Below are 22,462 nucleotides of genomic sequence, written 5' to 3'. Positions count from 1 at the left end.
CCAGTTCAAGATCTATACAATATTTGCTTTTTCGGTTAACAAAGGTACCTACCCCTGTCACTTATCCCGTCTTAACCAACTACCTACTGTACAGAGTAACGAAGTATGTAAATTCCTGCATAGAAACGACTGGACAGGAAATAAGCACCCGAAAGCCCGGGGACGTAAGGGTCACCCGCTGTCACAACGCATTAAGTCCAAATTGTTGGGTCGCGGGATTTGCATTTCCTCAAATCCCGAGTGCTGGACGGCTACGGAGTACTTATAAGAGGGTTCAGTCAAAATTACATTTTTTGTTCCATTTTTTTTGGTTAAATATGTCCGGAGGATAATGCCGCCAGTACCTAAGTCAGGGGGTAAAAAGGGTCGCTTCGGGGCGAGCAAGGGTCCCAGTTCCAGAACACCGGGAATTGAGCGGGTGGGAGAGGGGGGAAAGGCGGCCGAAATGTGCCATTTAAAATTTTTTAATAGTGGCTAGGGACTGGAGATTGGAATCCATTTCAACGGTCAACTAACCCAATTAAGAAGCTATTACGGTCCCTTTATTCTCCATCGCTCTGCGGAGTACTCCCGTAGAGGGCGAAAATAGGCCGAGACCCAGGAAAAAAGATCGACAACCCACTGCTGTCACTGGAAAATAGTTCTACAAGGTCACTAACTACAGTTCGAACTACTTTGTATATGACTGAAATTGGTAGATCATGGATGATCGACAGACTATGTGAGAACAGGCTGTCATGTTGGAGCAAACATTTGCCTATGGAAATAATAACTGCAATTTGACATATTACACATTCTCCCCAAAACAGAAAGTGGTATAGTGCAATCCGACATCGTGGGTATTGACGTGCCAAGATCTAGATGTAGTAAGTGTTCTAACCTCATTGAACTGGCTACGGACGCAAAGTTCTATGGGACTTTTATTTCCACCCAGGGACAGTATCGCCAACACACAAAATATGACCAATATAGGAGTCCGGGGAAGTGTCTAGATTCTCTCCACCAAACTGTCTTTACCAAAGTATCGGGCTGAAGAATCGGGCTGAAGAATCGAAGCTGTCATTTTTTCAGGGGGTTCTAATTGCCCGTTCGTGGGATATATTTTCCTTAATCTAGTTAAAGTTTGTCTTCATGAATGGGCTGAATGGGCTGATTTAGAGTAAACCCCCTTGCCTAGAGAGGTGTAGTGTATAGTACAGCTGTTGAGCTTGGTAAACTCGGTTGTTTCTGCCAGTTTTACCCCTTATCGAGCCTATCCATTATGTTTTATGATTTTTTGGAATGACAATCTAGGGGAGATATATGGTATATCGATGGAAAACCGATTATTTTCTTCAGGGGCTTGAGATGTACAAATAGTCCCAACTGAAAAACAATACTCTCACGAGAATTGGTACCTTCCCGATTTGGAAAATTTCAGGGTGAAGTCATGACTGCCGCCTTCTATTTTGTGTTAGGGTAAGATCATCCGAATAATCAGTCGGCTCTACGGAGTACTAAATTGACGTATATGTGCTCTATAATATGGCTATAGATCATACATGTAGAGATGGCTGGCCATCCCCTTCCCTATAAAGGTCTACCTAACACGTTGCTTGCAAACACGTTGAAGTTCAAGTCGTACCCACTCCAGGATTCCCCTTATTCATTATTCACAAAATAAACTCAGAGAAATGCTAAGCCTTGATTCTCCGACTTAGTTCCTCCGTTCCTGCAGACTTCTCAAAACCAATCTCATTAACACGGCCCACCCGATGACCCAAAGCCCGCCTAATAATCCAGTCCTTGCTATTCATCTCCTCTTCAGTCTGACCATCCTCCATGACCGGGATCCGATCCGATCCCTCCAACCGACGCAACATCACACTATCCTCGGGTCGTGCAAAGTACACGAGACTATACCGCGTCGACCTAGCTTGAAGCCCCGGCGGCGCCACAACCCGGTGAATGTTCGATCGAAACAGCCCATTCGTAAACTTGACCATTGCATCCCCAAGGTTAACAATAGCATGGCCAGGAAGTGGTCTGACATAGACCCATTCGGCATCAGCACCGGGCGGTAGCACTTGCAGGCCTCCCAGTCGGTTGAAAAGAATAGTCACACTTCCAAAGTCGGTGTGCTGGCCCATCGCGGTACGTCTGTCGTCTACTGGCTGTGGCGGGGCTTTGATGAACCGCACCTGGTCGCCACTTATGGCTTGTTGTCGATGCAGATTTTGTAGTGTGTCTTTTGGTAGGGCAAGTTGGTCGTTCAGTATGTCCAGAATTAGGGTTACGGTTGCATGTGACCCTTGCATGAATGATGCTAGTCGGGCTCGGTTTTGATGCAGAGTCTCCGGTGCTGGTAGAGGATCACTAATGCCCAAAATATCATCTTTAGAAACCTGTGGATAGTTGTGTCAGCTGCTGTGAGGGTCTAGGTGGATGTGCTCAGTGCTGACATACATTGTAGAACTCGTTCCGGTCTAGATTTCCCTGCTTGTCAATCACCGCAGCTCCTTGCGCTTTATATCCAAAATACGAGTTCTCTCCGCTCAAATCATACTTCTTTTTCTCCTCAAGGCTCAGCTCAAATAATCTCTCGCCGACTTGGAACAGATTATCTGCGTCGCCGAGAAGTGCTGAACCTTGCTCTGAGTCTGATAAATCGAGATAGAAGAACCCAATGTCGGTAGATGCTTGGAACAGTCTTTTGTACTCTATAGGGTCACCTGCTAGCAGCTTTTCCGACGATAGTCGAAGAAGGGGTGCTGTAGAGACATCATCTGGGAAGGGTGGAATTCCTGAGAAGTTGTTAAGGATATCCTTTTGATCGGTCTGAGACTGCAACTGCATGTTGATAAAGGCAAAATATGGTGTGTCAATAGTAGATAATAGCTATCTCAAGATGCTTTTGTAGATATCATGTCACAGAACTGGTGTTTGGCTCTAAAATATATAAACTCAAAGGCGATATATGCGGGGAAGCATTAAAGAGCCGAGGGACGATCTAGGCCTAATTACTGAGATGAGACAGTTTAACATCCGAGGATCTAAATGTATAAAATAGAAGATTAGACTTAGATCATGTTCGAATAATGTATATAAAACTGGTTATACCTTCAATGTTTCTATAGATGGCCTATCTTATCGGTGTGTGACATCAAATAATTTTTCTCCAACCTCCAACAACCACACCTTCCACGAACTCCCAGGTCTAAACCATCCCCTAGCCCTGACAAAAAAACGCCCGTATAAAATCCACATCAAAATCCAAGATGGCCTCCTCGCCAGCCCCAAAAACCCACATCGCGCACACCCTTCTCTCACGCGCCCACTCCCCAGACAGCGCAACCCAACAATTCACCGAGCGCATCAAACAAAAACCACTCTTCCTCCGCGCAACCTCCCCCACAGCATCCGACAACCGCTCTCGGCGCCGCCTCCACCGTCTCCGCAAGAAAGAATACTTCCTCCGACACCAGAAGCCGCAACCCCTGTCAGCCCGCGAAAAGCGCAAGTCCGGGCTGTACGACCTGCCCAAGGAAGAATGTAAATATGAAATCTTCAAAGGCCTGCACGACCTGTGGATCGGGTATATGCAGGAGATACTGGATGTGAAGGGCGGAGCACGTGGCCATGTTTCGCCGGCGTCGCATGGAAGCAAGCTTGTCAGTGCGGATTACCATGGTGCTGAGGTCGAGGTTGTTAGGAGTGGGTGTGCTGGGAGAGTTGGTACTAAGGGAATTGTGGTGCGGGATACGAAGTTTACCTTCGTTATTATTACCGAGAAGGATGAGATGAAGAGTGAGTTTAACTTGTGGAGTGGGAGGTACGATGAGACAGGCCATGCTGACTCGGTTCTGTTTGTACAGCTATACCGAAGGAACATACTATTTTCCGGTTCACGGTGCCTGTGCCAGCATCATCGTCCGAGGGCGTGCAGGATGAGCAGACTCAGTCTGATGCAAAAGCTCCCATGCCGTTGGTTTTCGAGTTGCATGGAAACCAGTTTGAGAATCGGCCTGTGGACAGAGCGAATAAGAAGTTCAAGTGGAGGAACATCGATTACATTTGAGACCGTCATTGGATTTGGTTGTCATCAATTTACCACCGATGGGATTGACTGCTCAATCGCGAAGTGGTCTCGGGCGTTGCAAGTGCGCTCTTGCCATAAAAGCCGATACCTGCGCGCTGGACAGCTGAGGGTCTTTGAGATTCAAGCTTCATGCCCATACTTCGCAGAGGCACGCCAGTGTTCTATGAAGCTAGACTCGTTCTTGTTTCATCAGGCCCACTGAATGATATCACAATGCGCGAGGTGGCACCCCAACATGCAAATGAACATACCCCACCAAATGAAAAAGCGACGCACACAAAGTTCAGCTCGAAGAACCCATTGAGTCGCCGGGGAGAAGAGTCAATTGCAATAACGATGTTTATGAATAAATTTCATCCCATCACTTTGCTAGAGATGCCTAGCAGGCGAAACATACAATTCATAATTGCGGCATGATACTACAGATTTATGAGGACAAGCAGTGTAATATGTAAATGTTTCTTTGATGAAGAGTTTTCTATGAATAGCAACATTGTCATATGATATGCTATTCTGAGTCGGGCAATGCATGATAGACCAGAGACATGATGACCCTTCTTAGCCATATGCTGTTGCCCTTCCAAGCCTCCAACCTGAGTTGCTGGAAGGCGAGGCCATGGTAAACCACCTTTGGGACGGGAATATCCTCTGGATCTTTGTTGAAGGATGATCAGAAGCACAAGTGATGTGTCTCTTCCCAAGGTTCAAGGAGACCAGGCACAGTGTAAAGTTGTGCATCTGGCTCGAAGGGCCCAAAGGCAGGCAAGGACGACCCGGTAGCGTGGTGCATGAGCCATGGAGCCCTGGCAAGGGCAAGTCAAAGCCATAAGCCTGGTGGATGAGAAATCAAAACAAATGAAGGATATGAAACCCTTCAAGTCCTTCATTCCTCACATTCCAGCCCATTCAAGACTGAAAGCCCGCACAGTATCCACACGATCAGCCTCCGAATCGACCGAATCGATTCCCTTCTGTGGTCCACCGATCAGGAAACCCTTCTTCACACCAGTACCCAGTCTGCCGCCGACAACGAGATCCATCAGATCGATTTGTTGGTCCCAGTCGTAGGACACGACGAGGAAATGCGAGTGGAAACGCAGTGGGTCGCCCGGGTAAGCCACGTACTGGCAACCGAATCGCAGGCCGGGAGAGAGGAAGTATCCTTTAGAGTGGAGGTGGGCGAAGAGAGGATATGAGGATGGCACCGCGGGTGCTGAGAGGTAGCTCGATGGCGAAGGTGTGGAGAGAGGCGGGTAAGATGTTGCGGGCGTAATGGCCGTTGCGGCCTGAGGGGGAGTGCTCATCGAGGCGGATGGAGACGACGAGCGTTCCTCTGCGTTGAAGAGGTCAACGATGGCAGCGTTCTTCGGCGACGGGGTGGAAGTGCCCTCCTCAGGAACGGTAGGTGCCTCGGCAGCAGCACTGGCTTTGGCCTTAGCTTTTGCTTTCTTTTCTTCTAATTTCTTCAATGTCTGTTCCCGGTTGCGCTCTTTGCGATCCAATTGGATGCGCGAGACATGCAGGCCTTGGGATTCGAGGTCGCGGAGGTACCGTCGGCGATCCTCTTCTAAGAGGGTGTTCATGCCGTCGTGTGCCTTGGCTTCGTCTACGATGCAAGCTACACCCTTATCCACTAACAGCCGTGCCTCCTCGGGCATCAGCTCCAGTGGGAGACCCAAGAAGACATTCTGCTGAGGAATCTGAGGCAGCGTCCCGATGAGTACACCACAGATGTTATGTTCACGTCGCAGATACGTCACGGCGTCAATTGAGAACAACAGGTATCTACCGGATACATAAGAGATCGGAATGGGAAGGTCTGGTTGAAAATCCATTTTTTTTTTCTTTTTGATTTGAGATTTGTGGGAATTTTTTCAAAGATTCTGTGGCAAGGACAGTTAGCGCTTGTCCACTATGCAAATATGCAGGTTTCCAGCAAGGTAAATTTGGGTATCGCAATTCATTTTCCAGTACGTTTCTCAGCAAGCGCTCAGTGACGTATCAAAGAGCTTCAGGGGATTGACAGATTGTAGTTAAATAATCATGCGAAGTGGGGGTTGTGGAAGTGATGTGGAAAGATGAGGGTGAAGCTTACCATTAAAAAGTATTAGAGTGTCGAGATCATAATCAAACACCCAGTATCTTTGGATTTAACAAAGCTAGGGTTGATTGTAGAGAGAAGAGAAGAATGAGAGAACCAAAAAAAAAGAAGAAAAGGAAAAGCTCAGCTTATACGCTAGTCTATTTTGGGAATAGTCGTCTTGGCAAGCGAACTGGCTGAGCATCGTTGTTTATCATCATCTTCATTGGCATTCGTTGAGTATTCTATATTCTTCTTTTATAAGGCATCATGGGTATCCTACTACTGCTATTCCTGGTATTCTTTGCGCCCCTGCTACTCTTTGTTGGTCAGTATCGCACGGCATCCGTTCTTGGACAGCTACCTAGTCACGACCGTATTACTAACACCGAACAGCATGGCTTGCAGCTTCATCCTGCCTGGGGAATCGCCTCCGTTCTATACGACCAGGATTGGATGGATACGGAGCAAGCTACCTCCGCACAATGGCCAATTCGGGCCCTGCCATGTCCGAGCAGATCGAGATGGACAATATGCTAGTCGAACCAGGGACCCAACGACAGTACGAAGAAGACGATTGAGTCGAGTGGACCACACCAATCATCAAGCGTCTCAGAATTCGAGATCCGATTTCTTGGGTTTTCCGCCCGGGGCCGATGCATCCTGCGCTTCTGTGTCTCCTTCAGCCGGTGGCAGACTGAACGGTTTAATCTCGAATCGCCGGCGGCTCAGAATAAACGCCCAATCCTCTCCAACATTCTGATCACTTCCACCTCCACGCTCATGCAAAACTGGGAGCCGATGCGTCTTGAGCATACCCTGCGGAGGTTCTTCTTGTGAGGTCGCCGCTCCCGAGGTAGCCATGGCATCTGCAGAGTGCGGAAAGGGACAAAGCTCAATGACGCCGTCACTAAGCAGTTCGATCCAGCGAACCAGCCCCGATGAGCGGGGATATAGAGAAAGAGGCATGGTGATCATTGCAGTCACGCGGGTGCTGTGCGCACTCATCAGCGCCTTGAGGGCGTGGAAGAACTGGAGCACATGTTCGGGTTGACAGGCGTTCGGCGGGTAAATTGTGGGGTTAAGTAGAGAAGGGATGAGGATGCGGTGGATTGTATTGGCGGTGCTGGATGTGATTGCAGTCTGGAGTCGTTTGAGGATAGCGAGGAATGGTGACTCTTTTGAGGGCATAAGTGGGATGAAGGACATGTTTGTGATAGACGGATGAGTGAGACGTTTCGTGAGATCGAAGGCATGACAGAAAGCGGGCGCTTCTTTTGCTGGTGCATCCTGTTCCCCAGGATTAGTCGGGGCTATATTTATCAGCATATTGAAGTTAGAAGCAGTGTTTTGTTTTCAATGCTCACCACCTCGCGAACCAGCGACTGCCCCAAACTCGCCCAATCGCTCGTATCGCCATGCAATTTTCATGCGATCGTCCTTGCGCGCGGATCTCTTCTCATCAAGGGACTCTGCAGAGCCGATTAGACCAGGCAAACTTCGGCCCCATTGCTCTGGCACTCCAACCACATGAACTTTTTGATCTTGAACCACACCCTCCGCCGCATAGTAACGTAGCAATGCGCCCGCAAAATCTGTAGTTCCGTTTTCTTCAATCAACAAAAGTTTTCCCATTGGAAGCCCTGCATGGCCTGCAAGAAGATTATCTAGAGAACGAGTGCCTGTCGAGGTTGTTGGTCGTCCATCATCGGGGGAGGGGCGAATGCCCGGCGTGCTTTCTGGCGTAGCGGGCTGTGCGGTAGCATTGGGAACAGCGTTACGGTCAACTCCAGGAGAGAGACCGATGTTTCGCTTGCGAAAGGACATGACAGAGAAGTTCAAATCAAGTATAAAAGATTCCAGTAAAGCTATAAGCAAGGAGCTGATGTCAAACCAACGAAATCGTTATCGGCGGGGACCAAAAGGCGGCAGAAAAAAAAGCTTCAATTCTCCGATCAACCTCTCCACCTCCGACTCCAACTCTTCTCTTCACCACTCTCGCACCATCAACCAGCCATTGCGGGCCTTTAACCCTACAGTTCTTTGTGTGCGATTGTCTGCGCATATTCCGCTCTACCAAAAACTCCACACATAGACTGAAAAACCAGCGGTCGCAACCTTCATCATGTCCGACCCGCTCCTCTTCGAAGATACCTTCACGATCACCTCGATCAACGCCCAGAAGTATGACCGCGTCTCCCGTCTTACTTGCAGCTCCAACGATGCCTCCATCACTTTCACCCTGGATGTGAACACCGAGCTTTACCCGTGCGCGGTCGGCGAGTCACTGTCCCTCGCTCTGGCCTCAACTCTCTCTCTTGACGGCAAGGAGGATACCCGCGCCAGCTGGAGGGAGGTCAGCATGGGTGAACAGACCCTAGCGGATGACTACGATTATGTTTGCCACGGCAAGGTGTACCGCTTTGAGGAGGGTGCCACTAAGGATACCATGTGAGTTTCGTTACTGATGTGTTGGTTCTTGCGGAGACTGACGTTTACATTTCAGGGCTGTCTTTGTGTCCTTCGGAGGTCTGTTACTCTACCTGGAGGGTCCCTACAAGAAGCTTGCTCCGTTGAGAATCGATTACGTGTACTTGCTGCTTAAGAAATAAGCTTGCAATTGTTGGAACTCTTTTTTTTTTTGCTTACGACCTTGACACAAGATGAGATGGATCTTGGATTGATCTTGAGGCAAAGCCCATATGGGGAAAAAGTCGGTGTATTTAAGCCGGACCGATGTTCATATCGTTCTTATGGGGTGCAGCGCAGGCGTTCTTTGCATTTTGATTTGGGAATACCAATAGATTATCATAACAAACATGATTTTCATGGGATCAGATGAACCTTGGCCGTTCAATTGTCAAAACGAGTCTCGGGGTGGGTTGACTCCGCATAGAGCTGTAATTGCTGATGGCAGCCGCGCAGTGTGCCTTCATCTCTTTTCTGGCTATGCGCTTAAGACTTGAATCCTGATTCATTTGGATTCTTGGTCGCACTTATAGTAGATGGCAGTGCGTTGTCACCATGCATCTATCGAATCATTTGATATATGCGGACTGCAAGTCTTACAGACTACCTCGATTGCGCCAATGGGAAAGGAACCCGTGCGAATGCAAATTCAAATTCAAATGCGAAATTGATAGATCGTATGTACAACATATCTATATGTACTGTTTGACTCAGGTTATCAAACAAATAATCTACCTCGCACAATGCGAAGCAGTCGGATACTCCAATCGCCGATGCAATCTCGCAACAATCTGCAAGAAATCCGGCTCATTCTCCGGCGTCAGCAGCCCATGCCTGACAAAGAAATCAATCATGATATTAGCACAATTAGGCTTGAACTCTCCGCGCGCCAAAGCCGCCTTCACCTCCTCAATCGACAGCAACTTGAATTCCTCAACCTCATTATCCCCAGGTTTCGGAATAGTCTCAGGATCAAGTCTAAGGTCGTACACATACTCAACCTCAGGCTGGATGAGGCCCGTCTCGCCGCCCGCGCGCACATCCCGCACATGCGAGTATGTGACACAGCCCGTGGAGACCATCGCCGCGCGCACCACATCCTCAGGCAAGGAAGCCTCTTCCATAGCTTCGCGGACGATACACTCGAACGGGGTCTCGTTGGTGCACATGCCGCCGGCGACGGTGTTATCAAGGAGGCCTGGGTAGGTCTGCTTGTTCTTTGCGCGGCGCGGGACCCAGATCTTGATTCCGGATTCGTCTTCCACGTAGCCTGTCATATGGGCGCCGTAGGAGACGATGCCGAAGAGCGGGGTTGCGGAGCGCTCCATCTCGAGGAGGAATTCTCCGCCCGGCCCGTAGACTGCGTAGTTCTCGTTGCGCCAGCCTTTCAGGACTTCGAACGTGCCTTGCTTCACGGCTTCGGCGAGATCTGTTGCGACGAGCTGGCTTCGGTGCGCCGGGGTGGCTCCTGCCGGTGTCACTAGCGTCACGGTTTGCGCGGCCGAGTCGATGGCCCAGCTGTTCTCGGACCAGGGGAATTTCTCCACGACGGCATTGAGGATGTAGCCGAGTGTACACTCGTATCCGGATACTTTGAATGCATGGTAGTTGTTCAGGTTCTCCGTGTATGCGATGCGATCATCCTCGTAGTAGGGGAAGCTGCGGGGTGTAAGACGAAAACGCGCGAGGGAGCGATCGAGTTGGGACAGCTGTACTTATCGCATTCGACGACCAGTTTTAAGTTGGATTTGCCCATAATGACTTCTTCTGCAGAAACAGATCACAGTTGTGAAGCAGACGTCGCAAGTTAGTACGCCGGCCCTCTGTTTAGCCAAACCAAACCCTTATCAGCCGTCGATAAGGGCAGCCCCTCTAAATGTCACTTTCGTCATCGAAAAACAGGACAAAGAGAAGCTTAAAGAAGTCTACAGAACTATACAAAGAATCTTAATCGCACCTCACCTCGCCAACATCACCAGCTGCTCAAGCTGCCTCCCCCTCCAGCCCCCTACCACCACCCACCATGTTCTCCGTCGTGGTCCCAGGCCGCCCGTGCCTAACAGACATCATCGCAATAGACGGGCAACCGAACGGCCAAGCAAGCAAGTTCGCCTTCACGATCCCGCTCAGCCCATCGCTCAGCGACATAGTCGTCTTCTTCCTACCAGGAACAACCCTCCCACCCAACACGGGCGCCGCAATCTACGCCCAACTCCCAGACCCAAACACCGGCGCTCCCTCCAACTTCCGCTTCATCGGCGCATTATCAAACGAAAGCCCCTCAGGGATCTTCACCGTGCGCCCACCAGGCAGCGCACAGCACCGCTCAGAAGCCGAGGAAGAAGATGACATGCTCGACGAGGGCGGCGCCGGTAACTCTGCCGCAGCGGGCGTCTTGACACTGGGCATTTCGATCGAAGAAGGGCAAAATATCGCGCCGCAGCTGGCTGCGCTGGAAGCGGAGCGTCCTTCGGGTCGGATGTCTACGGCGCTGGTTCCGCAGGCTGCGGCTCAGAGACAGGTCTCGACGAAGGTGTTGGCGCAGCGCATTATTGGAAACGCGTTTAATTTCCTCGCTAGCTTTGCGGAGAATGATAAGGGCCAGGATGTTGTGCCGTTGAAGAGCTTCCAAGATTGGTGGGCCAAGTTTGAGCGTCGCATTGAGGTTGATCCTACGTTTTTGGAGCGCGAGGATCCTACAGCCAATGTCTGATCTGTGGGATCTGTGCTCTATAGTATTTATTTGAGCATTGGATTCGCTGGTCTTTGATTGGACGGCTAGTGCTTCTTTCCATATTGCATTTATTCTCGGCTCGCCTCGAGGCGGGTGTGCAGCATGATGTATATGACATCTCTTGCATGTGTTGGTTAACGAGTCTCTTTGTGTTTGGGGCTTGTCTTGATGTGTGACGATATTCTGCTTTTGCTCTGTCACCTACTGGAGTTCATCTCATGTAATAACAGGTGTTATTTTGGCTCTTTTTGATAATAAGACTTTTGGAAAAGCAACTGGGACATGAAACATGCGCGCCTTTGTATTGATATCATCTACATATGTGCTCGTCAAAGAAAAGTTATATATACAATCCTAGACCCTATCCAGTCTTTCCCAGGTATCTCCCATAAAAAACCAGTCCCAATTCCTGCATGGATTCCATCTTGCGCCAGTCATAACATGCCAAAAGAAAAGCAAACAAAAAGTAATTAGCACGCAGTCGATCCACGCGAAATATTCTGCAACGACGCATCAGCCCTCAACCGGATATCCGGCGAATAGCAAAGACTATACAACTCGTCGACATAATTCGCAGGTGTATTTTCACCACCAGCAGCAACAACGACCCTCGAGTCGCGGTTACTGAGATTATTCTGATTCGAGTTCTCATGAAGGTGTGTATAATCAACGCGAACCTCCTTGTGGACAGTGATATCCCTCAACGTCACCGCTTTAGGATCCACATACGACTCCTGCGAGTATCGCGGTCCAGATCCCGAGCTCGAAGTCGGCGTGCTCTTGCGCGACGGCCACAGACGCAGGATGGCCATTTTAGCCGTGGAGGCGAAATCGCCCTCGCTGGCAGTCGAGCCGGAACGCACGTCTGTGCAGAAGAGTTCTTGGCCCAGTTCGCGGGCGAAATCATCGCCGTCGGTGAGGGCTTCGTTGATTTGTTGCTGGACGCGGAAGAGACGGAAGGGTGTGAATTTGTAGTCTGGGTTTGAGATTTGGGTGTCGAGCGTGCCGACGACGCAGAATGTTAGGAGGGTGCAGGTTTTCTGCACTGCTATTTCGGGATTGGAGCCCCTGCTGCGGCAGGGCGCTGTTAATGGGCGGGAGGAGAGTTGCGCTGCGGCGCGCATGTCTTCTGGGATGATGTTTGAGAGGGAGATGATGGCTTTGGTGAGGCTGGTGCGGAATTCGGATAGACTGGGGAAGGCTTGGGATGCGGCGGTTGAATGGAGATAGCGGACGCATGCGTCCATGGACCAGCCTTCCATGTGGGAGATGAGTTCTAGGTGGTGGACTTGGAGTTGTTTCATTGGGAGGGTTGCGGATGGGAGGGGGTTGCCGACGCCCTTTGCGGTCAGGATCTCGAAATGGTCGTGGACTGTTGGGCGCATCATGAAGGAGATGAGGTGTACTCCCTCATCGAAGCCGCGGTTTGAGCTTGCGTAGTCGCGCATATCGCGGAGTGAGTCGGCTAGGTTTGCTTCGGGGACGTGGATTCGTCGAGAAAGCATTCCTGTGACATGCTCGATGGTTGCGAACCGGTATCCCTGTGATCCCAAGCGCGCAGCTTCGTTTTTATCTAGCTGGCGAACAGTGAACATCACTTGGCCCTTGCCGGTGCGGAGGGATGAGCGGCCCATGGCTTGAGAAATTCGGGAGATGGGGATAGCGGTGGAAAGAACATCGTCGTAGAGTGTACCTAGATCCTGGAGAGGCAGACGCAGGTCATCTGAGAGCTCTTGGGCTGTGACACAGAAAAGTTGCTTGAACAAGGTGTCAAAGTCAGTTTGCAACTCCGTATCCTTGTCCATAAACACTCCTCGGGATAGCATGTGTTTCTCAATGGCGCTTTCTTCGGAATTAAGGCGGTTTCGCATGAAGGGAACGAGATCTTTCACGGCGGGCCAGTTGCGAGTTGCCCTAAACGCCCAGAGGAAGGTAGGATGGGTGCGAGTGAGATCATCATCTTTGAATGTCTAGTTCGCAAATTCGTTAGTCAAGATTCCTACCATATATAATCTGGCTAAGAGACATACCCGTCCGATATAATGATCGACAATCTTCTTCGTAGGAAGCATAGCCTGCGTCGTAACCATGATCCGTCCAGTAGGATCAAAGTAAGCACAGGCGAGAACAAGCTGATGGGCACGTGTGGTCGATATTCTCCGATTTCGGCCAGCAAGAATAGCGCACATGGACAAAATCAAGCATGCAACACAGGCCTATACAGCTGTCAGTCTCCAAGCCTCCAACATCTTCGAAGAACAACATACCAGAATAGTGCAGACAATAACAACCTGACTTCTCGACAACTGGGTTCCATTCATGGCCTTGCGATTGTGGTCCAGATAGACAGTTCCAACAGCCGCAGTCCAATGCATTCCGGAGACAGCACCTGCCAATAAGCAGGCACAGATTCCTCGTCTCCACCAGCTATCAGTCCAAGTGGCTCGCCAGCGGAAGAAGATGCCAAGTGCAGCAGTACTGGAAACGATAGCAATGATCGCCGCGCCCACGACATTTTCGGTATGGTAGGAGCATCTATAGTTCGAGATTCCGAGTTGACCGACATAGTGCATACCGCAGACAGAGCTACCGGTGAGCAAGCCTCCGATGAAGATGCGAGTATAGCCGGCCTTCTCCTCGACGCCCACGGCATAGAAGGCAAATAGTAGTACCACCACGGGGAGTACGAAGGAAGTACCGGTAAAGGCGACATTATACATGGCTTGCACGTTAGCCTCGCCTTCGCCCAGGACGATGGCGCGATTGCCGATAAAATGCATACACCAAATTCCTATGCCGCCCATTGTGATCGAGGAGGTGAGGAGAAGGTACCTTTTTAGAAAAATTGTTAAGTTACATTATTTCTGAAGTTGCGAGAATCTAGTTTTGGGACATACCAATTGTAAAGACCGGACCTTGAAGTCCGGCGATGGAGCAGTTCCAACGTGGTTATGCATCCCATTGCACTGATCACATAAGAAAGGACTATGTACCCGGCCAGGTACGTGACGCGGACAAGGGGTTCATTATTGTCTGTCGACATTGTGAAAGAGAGAAATAGATGGTATTTTCGTTATTTGGTCATCAACGAGAGGCGTATAGTTGGTGTATAGTCGAAGACGACTGTTCTAATCAATATAAATGTGACATGGAGTGATAGCGTATAAGCAGAGCAAAAAGCCTGAAAAAAAAAAGATTACATCCAAACCAGTGAAACAGGGCCAGAGGTAAAGATCTTATAAGCCCGAGGTCCTCAAGCATGTAATAAGACCGACCCAAAAAAAAATCCTCCGAGCGCTTAACAAATTGGCATGTACCACCGATGCCCTAGTCCGATCTCAACGTGAACTCCACCAAGAGGGCCATTCAGCTGCACCAGCATTCACATGGACCCCGCGCCCACAAATTTTTGTATATCAGAAACTTATAAAACCTTACAAAGAAAGCCCCGAAAAGCGTAGGCCAACACGGACCCTGCTAGAATCATTTCGAAATAGATTAAACTGATCCAATAGTACGAAATAAACAACAGGGATGACAAGGCCCAAGCCCCGATTCGGTTCTGGTGGATTCTCACAAGCGATGCCAGCCATGATTTACTTGAGAGATCTAGATCGGATCGGGGCGGATAAGGAACGATATGTGGACAGAAGTGGACATACAGTGGACATATAGATGGACATATAGGTGGACATGGGCTTTTGGGCGTATCACAGCCCGAAGATAAAGCCAGTCCATGAGAATCACATTTTAGTCTTTTTAGTGTTTCTTCCTTTGTAGAATTATACTTTTCCTCTGTCTGCATTTGATACAACTCCGATAATGGGGTTGTATCAACCCTTGGAAACCTGATTCAACGGAGTCTCCGAGACTGTCTCCCGAGATTGTAAATACAATCTAAAAAACCCGTGATTTGATCTTCCATTTATATTAATTATTGGAGCCTCAAACGAAGCTAACAAGCGAATTCAGCTGCCAAATCCAAGGGGGAACAAAAATGGGCCCCGCACTTTGATGTTTGAACTTCCCTATATAACATAAGTACGGATTATAATATACTCCGTAACATATAAAAATATGCAGACAAGTAAATCGTTCGTCCAGATATGCAGAAATACGGAGCATACAGAGAACTGATCAATCACATTATCACCACTAACACGAGCGCCACCAAGGGTAACGAAAATCAGCCTTCGGGGATCGGGGATGTGCCCCTGGATCACACACGGCTTGGGAAGCTCAAGCTATATTACTATACGGAGTACGAAATCCAAGATGTGATGCCAATTAATCTAATAAATTTACCTCGGCACAGCGGAAGAGTAAGAAAAGAGAAAAAAAATATATAAAGGCCCACATAAAGTCCCACCTTTTTTGAAGATATATAGATTAAATGATCTCAGAATCCCGAGTTTGAGGCGCATTCCCCAGAGATTGACTTTTCTTTTCCCTGATGAATCAAATTGAAAAAGTTTGTCCAAAGACAAGAAATTGCTTCTGCTTTTCAAGTCCACTCAGATCACAGCGTCGGCTTAATAGGCACCTTTTACACTTGGCTTAGGGTTTGTGTGCCTGTTTTCCCACTTTTAAAGGTTTTTTTCTTTGGCACCTTATGTGGTGGATAGGTTCTAGATATTGTATCCCTGGTTATACCGTAAATAGTGGGCGTGATGGATCTACTATTCTCTATTCAGACAAATGGTCCGAAGTCACATGGTTCTGTCACTTGTCAATCGCGTGGCTATGCCTATATGGAGTACTCCTACATATGATAGATAATAAACGTCGCAAACTCAGACTTATCTAAATGCATGGTAGCTTTATACTGACCTTGGGGAGAGTTAGATCTTTAGCCGCACGTGCAAGGTTTAGTATAGATCAGTTCTATTTCTTCAATTTTCTTCAATTTTCCTCTCTCTCGCTTAGACTTACTAAAACCACTCAAAAGTCAAAACCAAAATCAAAGTAGACTTATCATCGAAGCATAAAAAGCACCCTTGCTTGTTATCAACAGCCACATCCAGGACGACTACTTCTTCCTCGCGGCCTCACGCTGCTTCCACTCCTTCTTCAGAACAGACATAATCACCTCGTCCCACCACTCACCATCCTTGAAATAACATTCCCTTCTCGCCCCCTCTATTCTAAACCCCGTCGCCTCACACACCTTACCCATTTGCGTATTCCACGAGGGAACAGTCATCTCCACCCGATGCAGATTGGCGCTATTGAACGCCCAATTCAAAGCCCAGTCGACCGCCTCGACTTGGTAAAGTTGGTACTCCTTTAGGATCCCGATTCCCAGCTTGGAGCACCGGTGGTGGGCCATATCTCGATGAGAGGACTCGAAGAAAAGTGTACCAATGGGTATATCCTCGCAGTAGGCGGTGTTTCCGTAGATGATCATAAACAAATGTGAGTTCCTCTGGAGGTGTTTGGCAACGCTGGAGGTGAATTTGAGGTCCATCCGTTGTGGGCTTGATGCGCAGGCATCTATGATTGAAGATGAATACTCCTGAAAAGACTTGAAGAACCTATCATGTTCTCTGGAGTTGTAGCTGGTGAATTCTAGGTTCGTGGAGTGGAATCCCTTCGAGGGGAGCTCCTCGATTTGATCGCTGTTTAATTCAGAATCCATACTTGACTGCTGATATTATGTGAGAGTAGGCTGGGGATGTGGATGGGTATGGTAGATGGAGGGAAAGAGGAATGGAGAAGCTACAACAACCCACGGTATATGTATATAGGCAGCTATTGAATTATTTGTCGTCCTGTAGACGCAACTCCTTTCAGCCTTTCACATCTGCGTCATGCAGTTTGAATTTCGCTGTTTGTCCTAGCATTTTTTCCATGGTTGTTTGCGCTCCGCGGCTCTTGGGTATGGGTACGCTTCTCTTTTTAGCAAAATATGTCCATCTCCTATATCCTTTCACTCAAACTTCCCCTTAAGATGTTGAAAATACGAATTATCAAAACATACCAATTAGAGTACGATATTCAAATAGGAATGGGGTATATGCTACCGTGGTAGTTAATTTATCCGTATATTGGACATGCTGTTCTCCGATTGTTCTCCGATCGTTCTAAAAGATCTGCACGTTGATGCATGTAATGTGCCAGGCTGCATGCAAGCTGTAGAACACAATTTGTACAGAATGTACACTTTCCTTTTTCCAACTCAAAACCAATGTTCCTCTTAAACAGGCAACACTTTTCTTCCTTTACATATTTTTACAGAAACAATATTACCCCAAACCCAGCTTCCCAAGTCAAACACCCCCAAAAAAAGCAAGTCTACACCGCAGACACAAAATTTGTGGAATGGTATGTATTCAGTATTCAATTAGATCGCCCATCCAGAAAAAAAAAACATCGATCAATGGTATTCACAAGCCCTCATCTCAATTTTCAAATCTATTCAAGGATAGCCTTGAGACCAGCCTGGATGGCAGGGGGGTTGGCACCCTTGACCTCCTGCTTGCGCTCACCACCGTTGTAGAAGTGGAAGGTGGGCATAGCGGAGACACCGTTGGCAGCAGCGACCTCGGAGAGATCATCGACGTCGACCTTGTAGAACTGGACGTTGGAGTGGGTCTCGCTGAGCTTCTCGAGGGTAGGGGCAATGGCCTTGCAGGGACCGCACCAGACGGCGTGGAAGTCGACAACGACGGGGCCGGTGGCATCAGTGACCTTGGCCTTGTACTCCTCGGCGCTGAAGGATGTGTTAGCCGGAGTGTTTTTGCAATGTTTTGCGAAATGACCACGAGTATGTAGATCTAGACCAGGACGAATATGCAAGACATATTACATATTCTGGAATCCACGTGCAGACGCGAAAGCAGGGACTATGACAGGCACTTACGAGGTGATAGGAGTGACACCCATTTTGAGAGAAGAAGGCGTGAAGCGGGGGATGGGTGTGGAAGAAAAGGGTCGGAAAGCGGGGCGCTGGATTCCGGCGATGAGTCTAGTAGTAGAACGAAGAGATGCGACGGTGGAAGGCTTGAACTGGAGTAGATATAAGTATTTCGATTGGAGGGGTAGAGTGAGGGGCGCTAGGTTTTTATAGGGCGATGACGTTCTCAGCAGAGCTTAGGTAAGACGCTGAATAATTGGAGCTGGATCCCGAGGGCCTGGTCCGGAAGCCTCTGGAGTTGGGGGTTTCGATGGGATTTTTTTCCAAGGCTGGATAATTGTAGAGAGCCGTGGACTTACCATCGTGAGATTAGTCAGTACTTTTTTGTTGTATTTGTTGTACAGGTCGATATCAATGCTGGGATTCAAGAGAGGTTGAAGCTGATAGGGGATGACGTGCTCCCTGGCCTTCGGGTCCCGGAGTCGCTTACGAATAAGATGGAGTCTGGAACTGTTAGCAAATATTTACCATCTTCACACTATACGGGCAATTATACAATAATAGCACATATTAATATATCAACAAATTCTTATATGGTAATTTGGAAAGCAATTTTCCAGGAGCAGGGAAATATATGAATATTAGAAATCATAGGTGACTGTAACATTAGATTGCCAGTAATGGCTGCTGGACTTTACTAAATACATGAAATAGAAGCCTCAAAAAAAAAAAGCCACCTCATGACTATATATATCTCAATATAGGCTAAATATATGCTTGATCCAGAAGTCAAAAAATTGCCAACCCTGGAAAAGAATATGTCTTATTAATATCAGCAATGGAAGGGTAGATAAAAAGGGCCAGGAGCCATCAACTATGTGCAAAGAAGAAAAGCGCTCGAAGGGGAATAAGAATTTATCGGCTTGGTTATGTATTCAACAGCAAGAACAAAAAGGAATAGGATTTATGCATATGGTAAAGATAAAGCATGGGGCGACGAGGGGGTATCAACAGATCGAATCAGAATGACGAGCTCGCAGGGGCAATAATGGGTTACAGGGCAATGGGGATATCAGAATCGTACAGATAGCCAGAGGGTAAACCTGAGGCTTACGGATGGATATTTTGACAAAGGAAAGTGACAAGGGAAGGGGGCAAAGGGGGTGGAAGATTGTGTGTTAGTCATGGCGATGGTCGATGGGCCAATGTTACCCGTCTGGCACGCCATAACACGGAGATAAATGAGGCAATCGTGGATGGTAGATCCAGTTGGACGGTTATTAAATGGCGATGGGTGATCACCAATATCCAGTCTATTCGGCATAACCAATTTCGGCTTTCGCGCTAGGGATGCGCTGCAGTTCCGAGGGAGTTGTCTCCGCCACAATATAATCTTCCTCTGCGGAGATGGGCGTCAATGAAGAGTATCCTCTAAGAAGTCCTTGCGTGGACTTAGGACGGACCACCGGGTTCACCAGAACAGCGCGGCGGCCGACTTCGTTGTGCCATCTTTCAGCAAGGTTGCTTGCCGAGCTGTCTGCGGCTTCCGTTTCAAGCTCTGGCTCACCAAGGATGTTGCTGCTTTGACGGCGGGACTCATCTAGCGATTCAACATCTTCTAGGGCATCTGCCGGGGGTTCCACCGAGTCTCGGCCAAATGAGTTCAAATTCGACCGAACTGGGCTGCTGGGCTTTTGTGACATCCGGCGGAAAAACTGACCTGACATCCAAGATCCCTCGGAATCAATCGAAGCCAGAGATTGAGAAAGTGGCACGTTGTCGGCCTCGGTGTCAATACTATCGGAAGCCCACGACCGATGGTGGCTTCGGTTCGGATTTTTGATGTCCACGCCGGGGCTGGGTGTTGGTTCACGCAAGAAAGTCTCATCCCTCTCGAGGGATGGCTCCAGAACCTCTTCCGGGAGAACTTCTTCCGGGATATCTGGCGACTGTAGGCGGGAATCAGGAGGCGACAGGGGTTCATCGCCAAAGTGTTCGGTGAACTTGGATTGGGAGCGCATCAGGGTCCCAGTGGGCATTAGAATTCTCGGAGGGATAATCGAGGGTGGAGGAGGTGATGATTGAGTGTGAATTTTGTAGAAAGATTCATGCGAGGCGTTGGAGACTTCCGGGGTACTGTCGTGGAATCGCTCTTTGTATGTCCGCTTGAGGCGCGAAGAACCACGCCTGAACAGGGAAGTGATGGTATTGCCCCGGCGGCCGCTGGTTTCGGAAAGTCGGCGTTCAGAGTCAACTCCTCTAGAGATATCCGACCCACAGGTTTGCGAATGGCTTGGGCTAGTTAGCCCATGTCGAACTGATGATTGGGATGGGGAAAGAGTAGTCCGGGACATGGTAATGTCGTGTGACAGGGCGAAGCTGGGGCGTTGAGCCAATCTCCGCTCACGAACAGAACTATCATCGATATTGCTCACTGCGTGAGAGCTTTCCCGTGATTCGCGTCCAGTGTTCTCGCTGCCCTTGGAAGCTCCCAGCAACCACGATCCATGCTCCGGTACGACAGCCATTGGTTCATCAACTTGAGGGGCGGTGGTCTCTTCGTTCGAGACAAAGTTCTCAGGTTCAGCGACTTTAGCCACGGACGGCTCTGGTTGAGCGACTTCGGTTTCGGGTTCCGGTACAGGCTCGGGGACGGGCTCGGTGGCGACCTGGACCTTTTGTTCCTCTGCCTGTTGAGCATCAGCCCTCTCTTGCAGTTTACGCCGAAGTCGTTCCTGCTCGTCGACCTGTCTCTTCTCCCGGCGGCGACGATCACGGTCCAGCAGCTCTCTCAAGGCCCCGGCATCTAATGAGTCAGCGAGTTCATTGACTCGTCGCTTAGAATAATAGAAATCCTGGTCGGACATGGTCAGGCCCTGAAGCCTATCTTTGTCCTGTCGGGCAGGGACGGGTTGGTTAGTGCTTCTGGCGGTCTGCAGGCGAGGTGCTTCCACGTAACGAACGATGGGGCGTGGGGTCAAGGCGGCAAAAGCGTTGACTTTGTAAGTGTATGGGTCGGACATGTCGGACGTAGAGGATGTGGCGGAGTCACGGATAGAGAGGCTGATGTCAGACATATACCGGTCGGCACGCCTACCATTTGCCTTTCGGCGGCGTTTTTCCAGTGCATAATCTGCACTGGCAGTTGTCGTATGATGAGGGATATCGATGGGGGTGGAGGAGAGAAGACGAATTTCACGCTCGCGCATGATCTCGTTTGCTTTGCGCTTGCTCAGCTTTCGCCGTAGTTTATTCGGAACATTTGCATTTTGGCTTGGTTTCCGCCTCAGCAGGGAACCTGTTCTTGAGAGTGGCGGGTCGCGTGGAGGGTTCCGTGACTGGTCGGTGAGGGAAGCAGAGCGGTCTAGAGATGAGACAGGTCGATTTGGCAGTCCTCGTGCCGAGCTACGCCGGCTGTCCGTAGCCTCCGCCCGTGACGTCCGGTTGCTTTGTCGTTTGGAAGATTTGCGGCCCAAGGTGGGCTCAACAGTAGGTTCGGCAAACGAAGAGTGAAGGTCAGCAGCTTCGGCACCGGTCACTTGGATTGTGTGCCGCTTGCTCTTGCGATTAAAGGGCCATATCGCCATGGCACTTTTGGGGCACAAGCCCAGGAACAAGTGGGATATCAGTTATCGTTATCGGTGTGGCGCAACAGAATGGCTGAAATCATGGAGGGTGGAAAGGAGAGTTGAAGTGACTAGAAGTCAGGGTAAGGACATAGTCATCATCAAGAGTCACGGGGTTGGATAGAGTAAGGAAGTTGTAAAAGTTGAGAGATTCAGAGGGAAAGAGGGAAAGGAGGAAGAGGAAAGAAAGGAATGAAACAGGAAAACCGAAAGGCAGAAAAAGAAAATGGCAAGGGAAATCCAAAAAAGGGCCTTATTTTCTAATGACAAAAGAAAGACTTGGCATTCCCTGGTCTTTTTTTATATATTTTATTTTGCCTACTACGAAGTACTGTATAGGATCTTATTATGCTAGTATGTTTTATTTTGTACAGTTGCACTGGTACCTGGTACCTTGGCCCTAAATTGTATATGCAAATCTCGTTAAACAGTCACACAGAGCCTAGATTTTTGGAAATTGGCAGTTGGACCTGTGGGGAAGAAGATATATCCACTTGGTTCTCCAGAATGACGCATTTTGTTTATATTTACTAGATTGACATTACAATAGTGTGTATATCATATTATGTATATAGCTATATACCTACTTCGTATAGGTAAGTAATATCTAATGTAATCT

The 22,462-nt window shown here is 48.9% G+C and overlaps 12 protein-coding genes across 12 annotated transcripts; 4 read left to right on the top strand and 8 right to left on the bottom strand.

The window, feature by feature from the left end:
- Positions 1–1,676: 1,676 nt before the first annotated feature.
- On the bottom strand, positions 1,677–2,835 carry N7479_010705 (putative oxidoreductase, 2OG-Fe(II) oxygenase family; the record flags this gene model as incomplete). Its single annotated transcript, XM_057258396.1, has 2 exons — positions 1,677–2,384; positions 2,446–2,835. The coding sequence occupies 2 exons, from the start codon at positions 2,833–2,835 to the stop codon at positions 1,677–1,679; spliced, it is 1,098 nt and encodes a 365-aa protein (XP_057105854.1).
- Positions 2,836–3,257: 422 nt separating this feature from the next.
- On the top strand, positions 3,258–4,057 carry N7479_010704 (RNase P/RNase MRP complex subunit; the record flags this gene model as incomplete). Its single annotated transcript, XM_057258395.1, has 2 exons — positions 3,258–3,786; positions 3,855–4,057. The coding sequence occupies 2 exons, from the start codon at positions 3,258–3,260 to the stop codon at positions 4,055–4,057; spliced, it is 732 nt and encodes a 243-aa protein (XP_057105853.1).
- Positions 4,058–4,968: 911 nt separating this feature from the next.
- On the bottom strand, positions 4,969–5,913 carry N7479_010703 (tRNA splicing endonuclease subunit SEN34; the record flags this gene model as incomplete). Its single annotated transcript, XM_057258394.1, has 1 exon — positions 4,969–5,913. One exon carries the CDS (start codon positions 5,911–5,913, stop codon positions 4,969–4,971), a length of 945 nt encoding a protein of 314 aa, XP_057105852.1.
- A 515-nt stretch (positions 5,914–6,428) lies between these two features.
- Positions 6,429–6,739, top strand: N7479_010702 (uncharacterized protein; the record flags this gene model as incomplete). The annotated part of the gene is made up of 2 exons (XM_057258393.1): positions 6,429–6,486; positions 6,555–6,739. 2 exons carry the CDS (start codon positions 6,429–6,431, stop codon positions 6,737–6,739), a joined length of 243 nt encoding a protein of 80 aa, XP_057105851.1.
- Positions 6,740–6,770: 31 nt separating this feature from the next.
- On the bottom strand, positions 6,771–7,985 carry N7479_010701 (elongator complex protein 4; the record flags this gene model as incomplete). The annotated part of the gene is made up of 2 exons (XM_057258392.1): positions 6,771–7,471; positions 7,526–7,985. 2 exons carry the CDS (start codon positions 7,983–7,985, stop codon positions 6,771–6,773), a joined length of 1,161 nt encoding a protein of 386 aa, XP_057105850.1.
- Positions 7,986–8,283: 298 nt separating this feature from the next.
- On the top strand, positions 8,284–8,775 carry N7479_010700 (DNA-directed RNA polymerase core subunit RPB8; the record flags this gene model as incomplete). Its single annotated transcript, XM_057258391.1, has 2 exons — positions 8,284–8,609; positions 8,665–8,775. 2 exons carry the CDS (start codon positions 8,284–8,286, stop codon positions 8,768–8,770), a joined length of 432 nt encoding a protein of 143 aa, XP_057105849.1. The 3' UTR covers positions 8,771–8,775.
- Positions 8,776–9,358: 583 nt separating this feature from the next.
- N7479_010699 (thiamine pyrophosphokinase-related protein) lies at positions 9,359–10,383 on the bottom strand (the record flags this gene model as incomplete). Its single annotated transcript, XM_057258390.1, has 2 exons — positions 9,359–10,286; positions 10,343–10,383. The coding sequence occupies 2 exons, from the start codon at positions 10,381–10,383 to the stop codon at positions 9,359–9,361; spliced, it is 969 nt and encodes a 322-aa protein (XP_057105848.1).
- Positions 10,384–10,650: 267 nt separating this feature from the next.
- Positions 10,651–11,340, top strand: N7479_010698 (OPI10 family protein; the record flags this gene model as incomplete). The annotated part of the gene is made up of 1 exon (XM_057258389.1): positions 10,651–11,340. One exon carries the CDS (start codon positions 10,651–10,653, stop codon positions 11,338–11,340), a length of 690 nt encoding a protein of 229 aa, XP_057105847.1.
- Positions 11,341–11,831: 491 nt separating this feature from the next.
- Positions 11,832–14,404, bottom strand: N7479_010697 (MHYT domain-containing protein; the record flags this gene model as incomplete). Its single annotated transcript, XM_057258388.1, has 4 exons — positions 11,832–13,331; positions 13,392–13,577; positions 13,629–14,193; positions 14,259–14,404. 4 exons carry the CDS (start codon positions 14,402–14,404, stop codon positions 11,832–11,834), a joined length of 2,397 nt encoding a protein of 798 aa, XP_057105846.1.
- Positions 14,405–16,390: 1,986 nt separating this feature from the next.
- On the bottom strand, positions 16,391–16,999 carry N7479_010696 (GNAT family N-acetyltransferase; the record flags this gene model as incomplete). Its single annotated transcript, XM_057258387.1, has 1 exon — positions 16,391–16,999. One exon carries the CDS (start codon positions 16,997–16,999, stop codon positions 16,391–16,393), a length of 609 nt encoding a protein of 202 aa, XP_057105845.1.
- A 776-nt stretch (positions 17,000–17,775) lies between these two features.
- Positions 17,776–18,579, bottom strand: N7479_010695 (thioredoxin family protein; the record flags this gene model as incomplete). Its single annotated transcript, XM_057258386.1, has 3 exons — positions 17,776–18,073; positions 18,224–18,369; positions 18,577–18,579. 3 exons carry the CDS (start codon positions 18,577–18,579, stop codon positions 17,776–17,778), a joined length of 447 nt encoding a protein of 148 aa, XP_057105844.1.
- Positions 18,580–19,530: 951 nt separating this feature from the next.
- Positions 19,531–21,804, bottom strand: N7479_010694 (uncharacterized protein; the record flags this gene model as incomplete). Its single annotated transcript, XM_057258385.1, has 1 exon — positions 19,531–21,804. The coding sequence occupies one exon, from the start codon at positions 21,802–21,804 to the stop codon at positions 19,531–19,533; it is 2,274 nt and encodes a 757-aa protein (XP_057105843.1).
- Positions 21,805–22,462: the final 658 nt, after the last annotated feature.

This window comes from Penicillium vulpinum (genome assembly GCF_028829585.1).
Source record: "Penicillium vulpinum strain IBT 29486 chromosome Unknown utg000004l_segment0_segment0, whole genome shotgun sequence".
NCBI lineage: Eukaryota > Fungi > Ascomycota > Eurotiomycetes > Eurotiales > Aspergillaceae > Penicillium > Penicillium vulpinum.
Note: the sequence above shows the minus strand (reverse complement) of the source record. Positions and strands in the feature narration are given on the sequence as shown.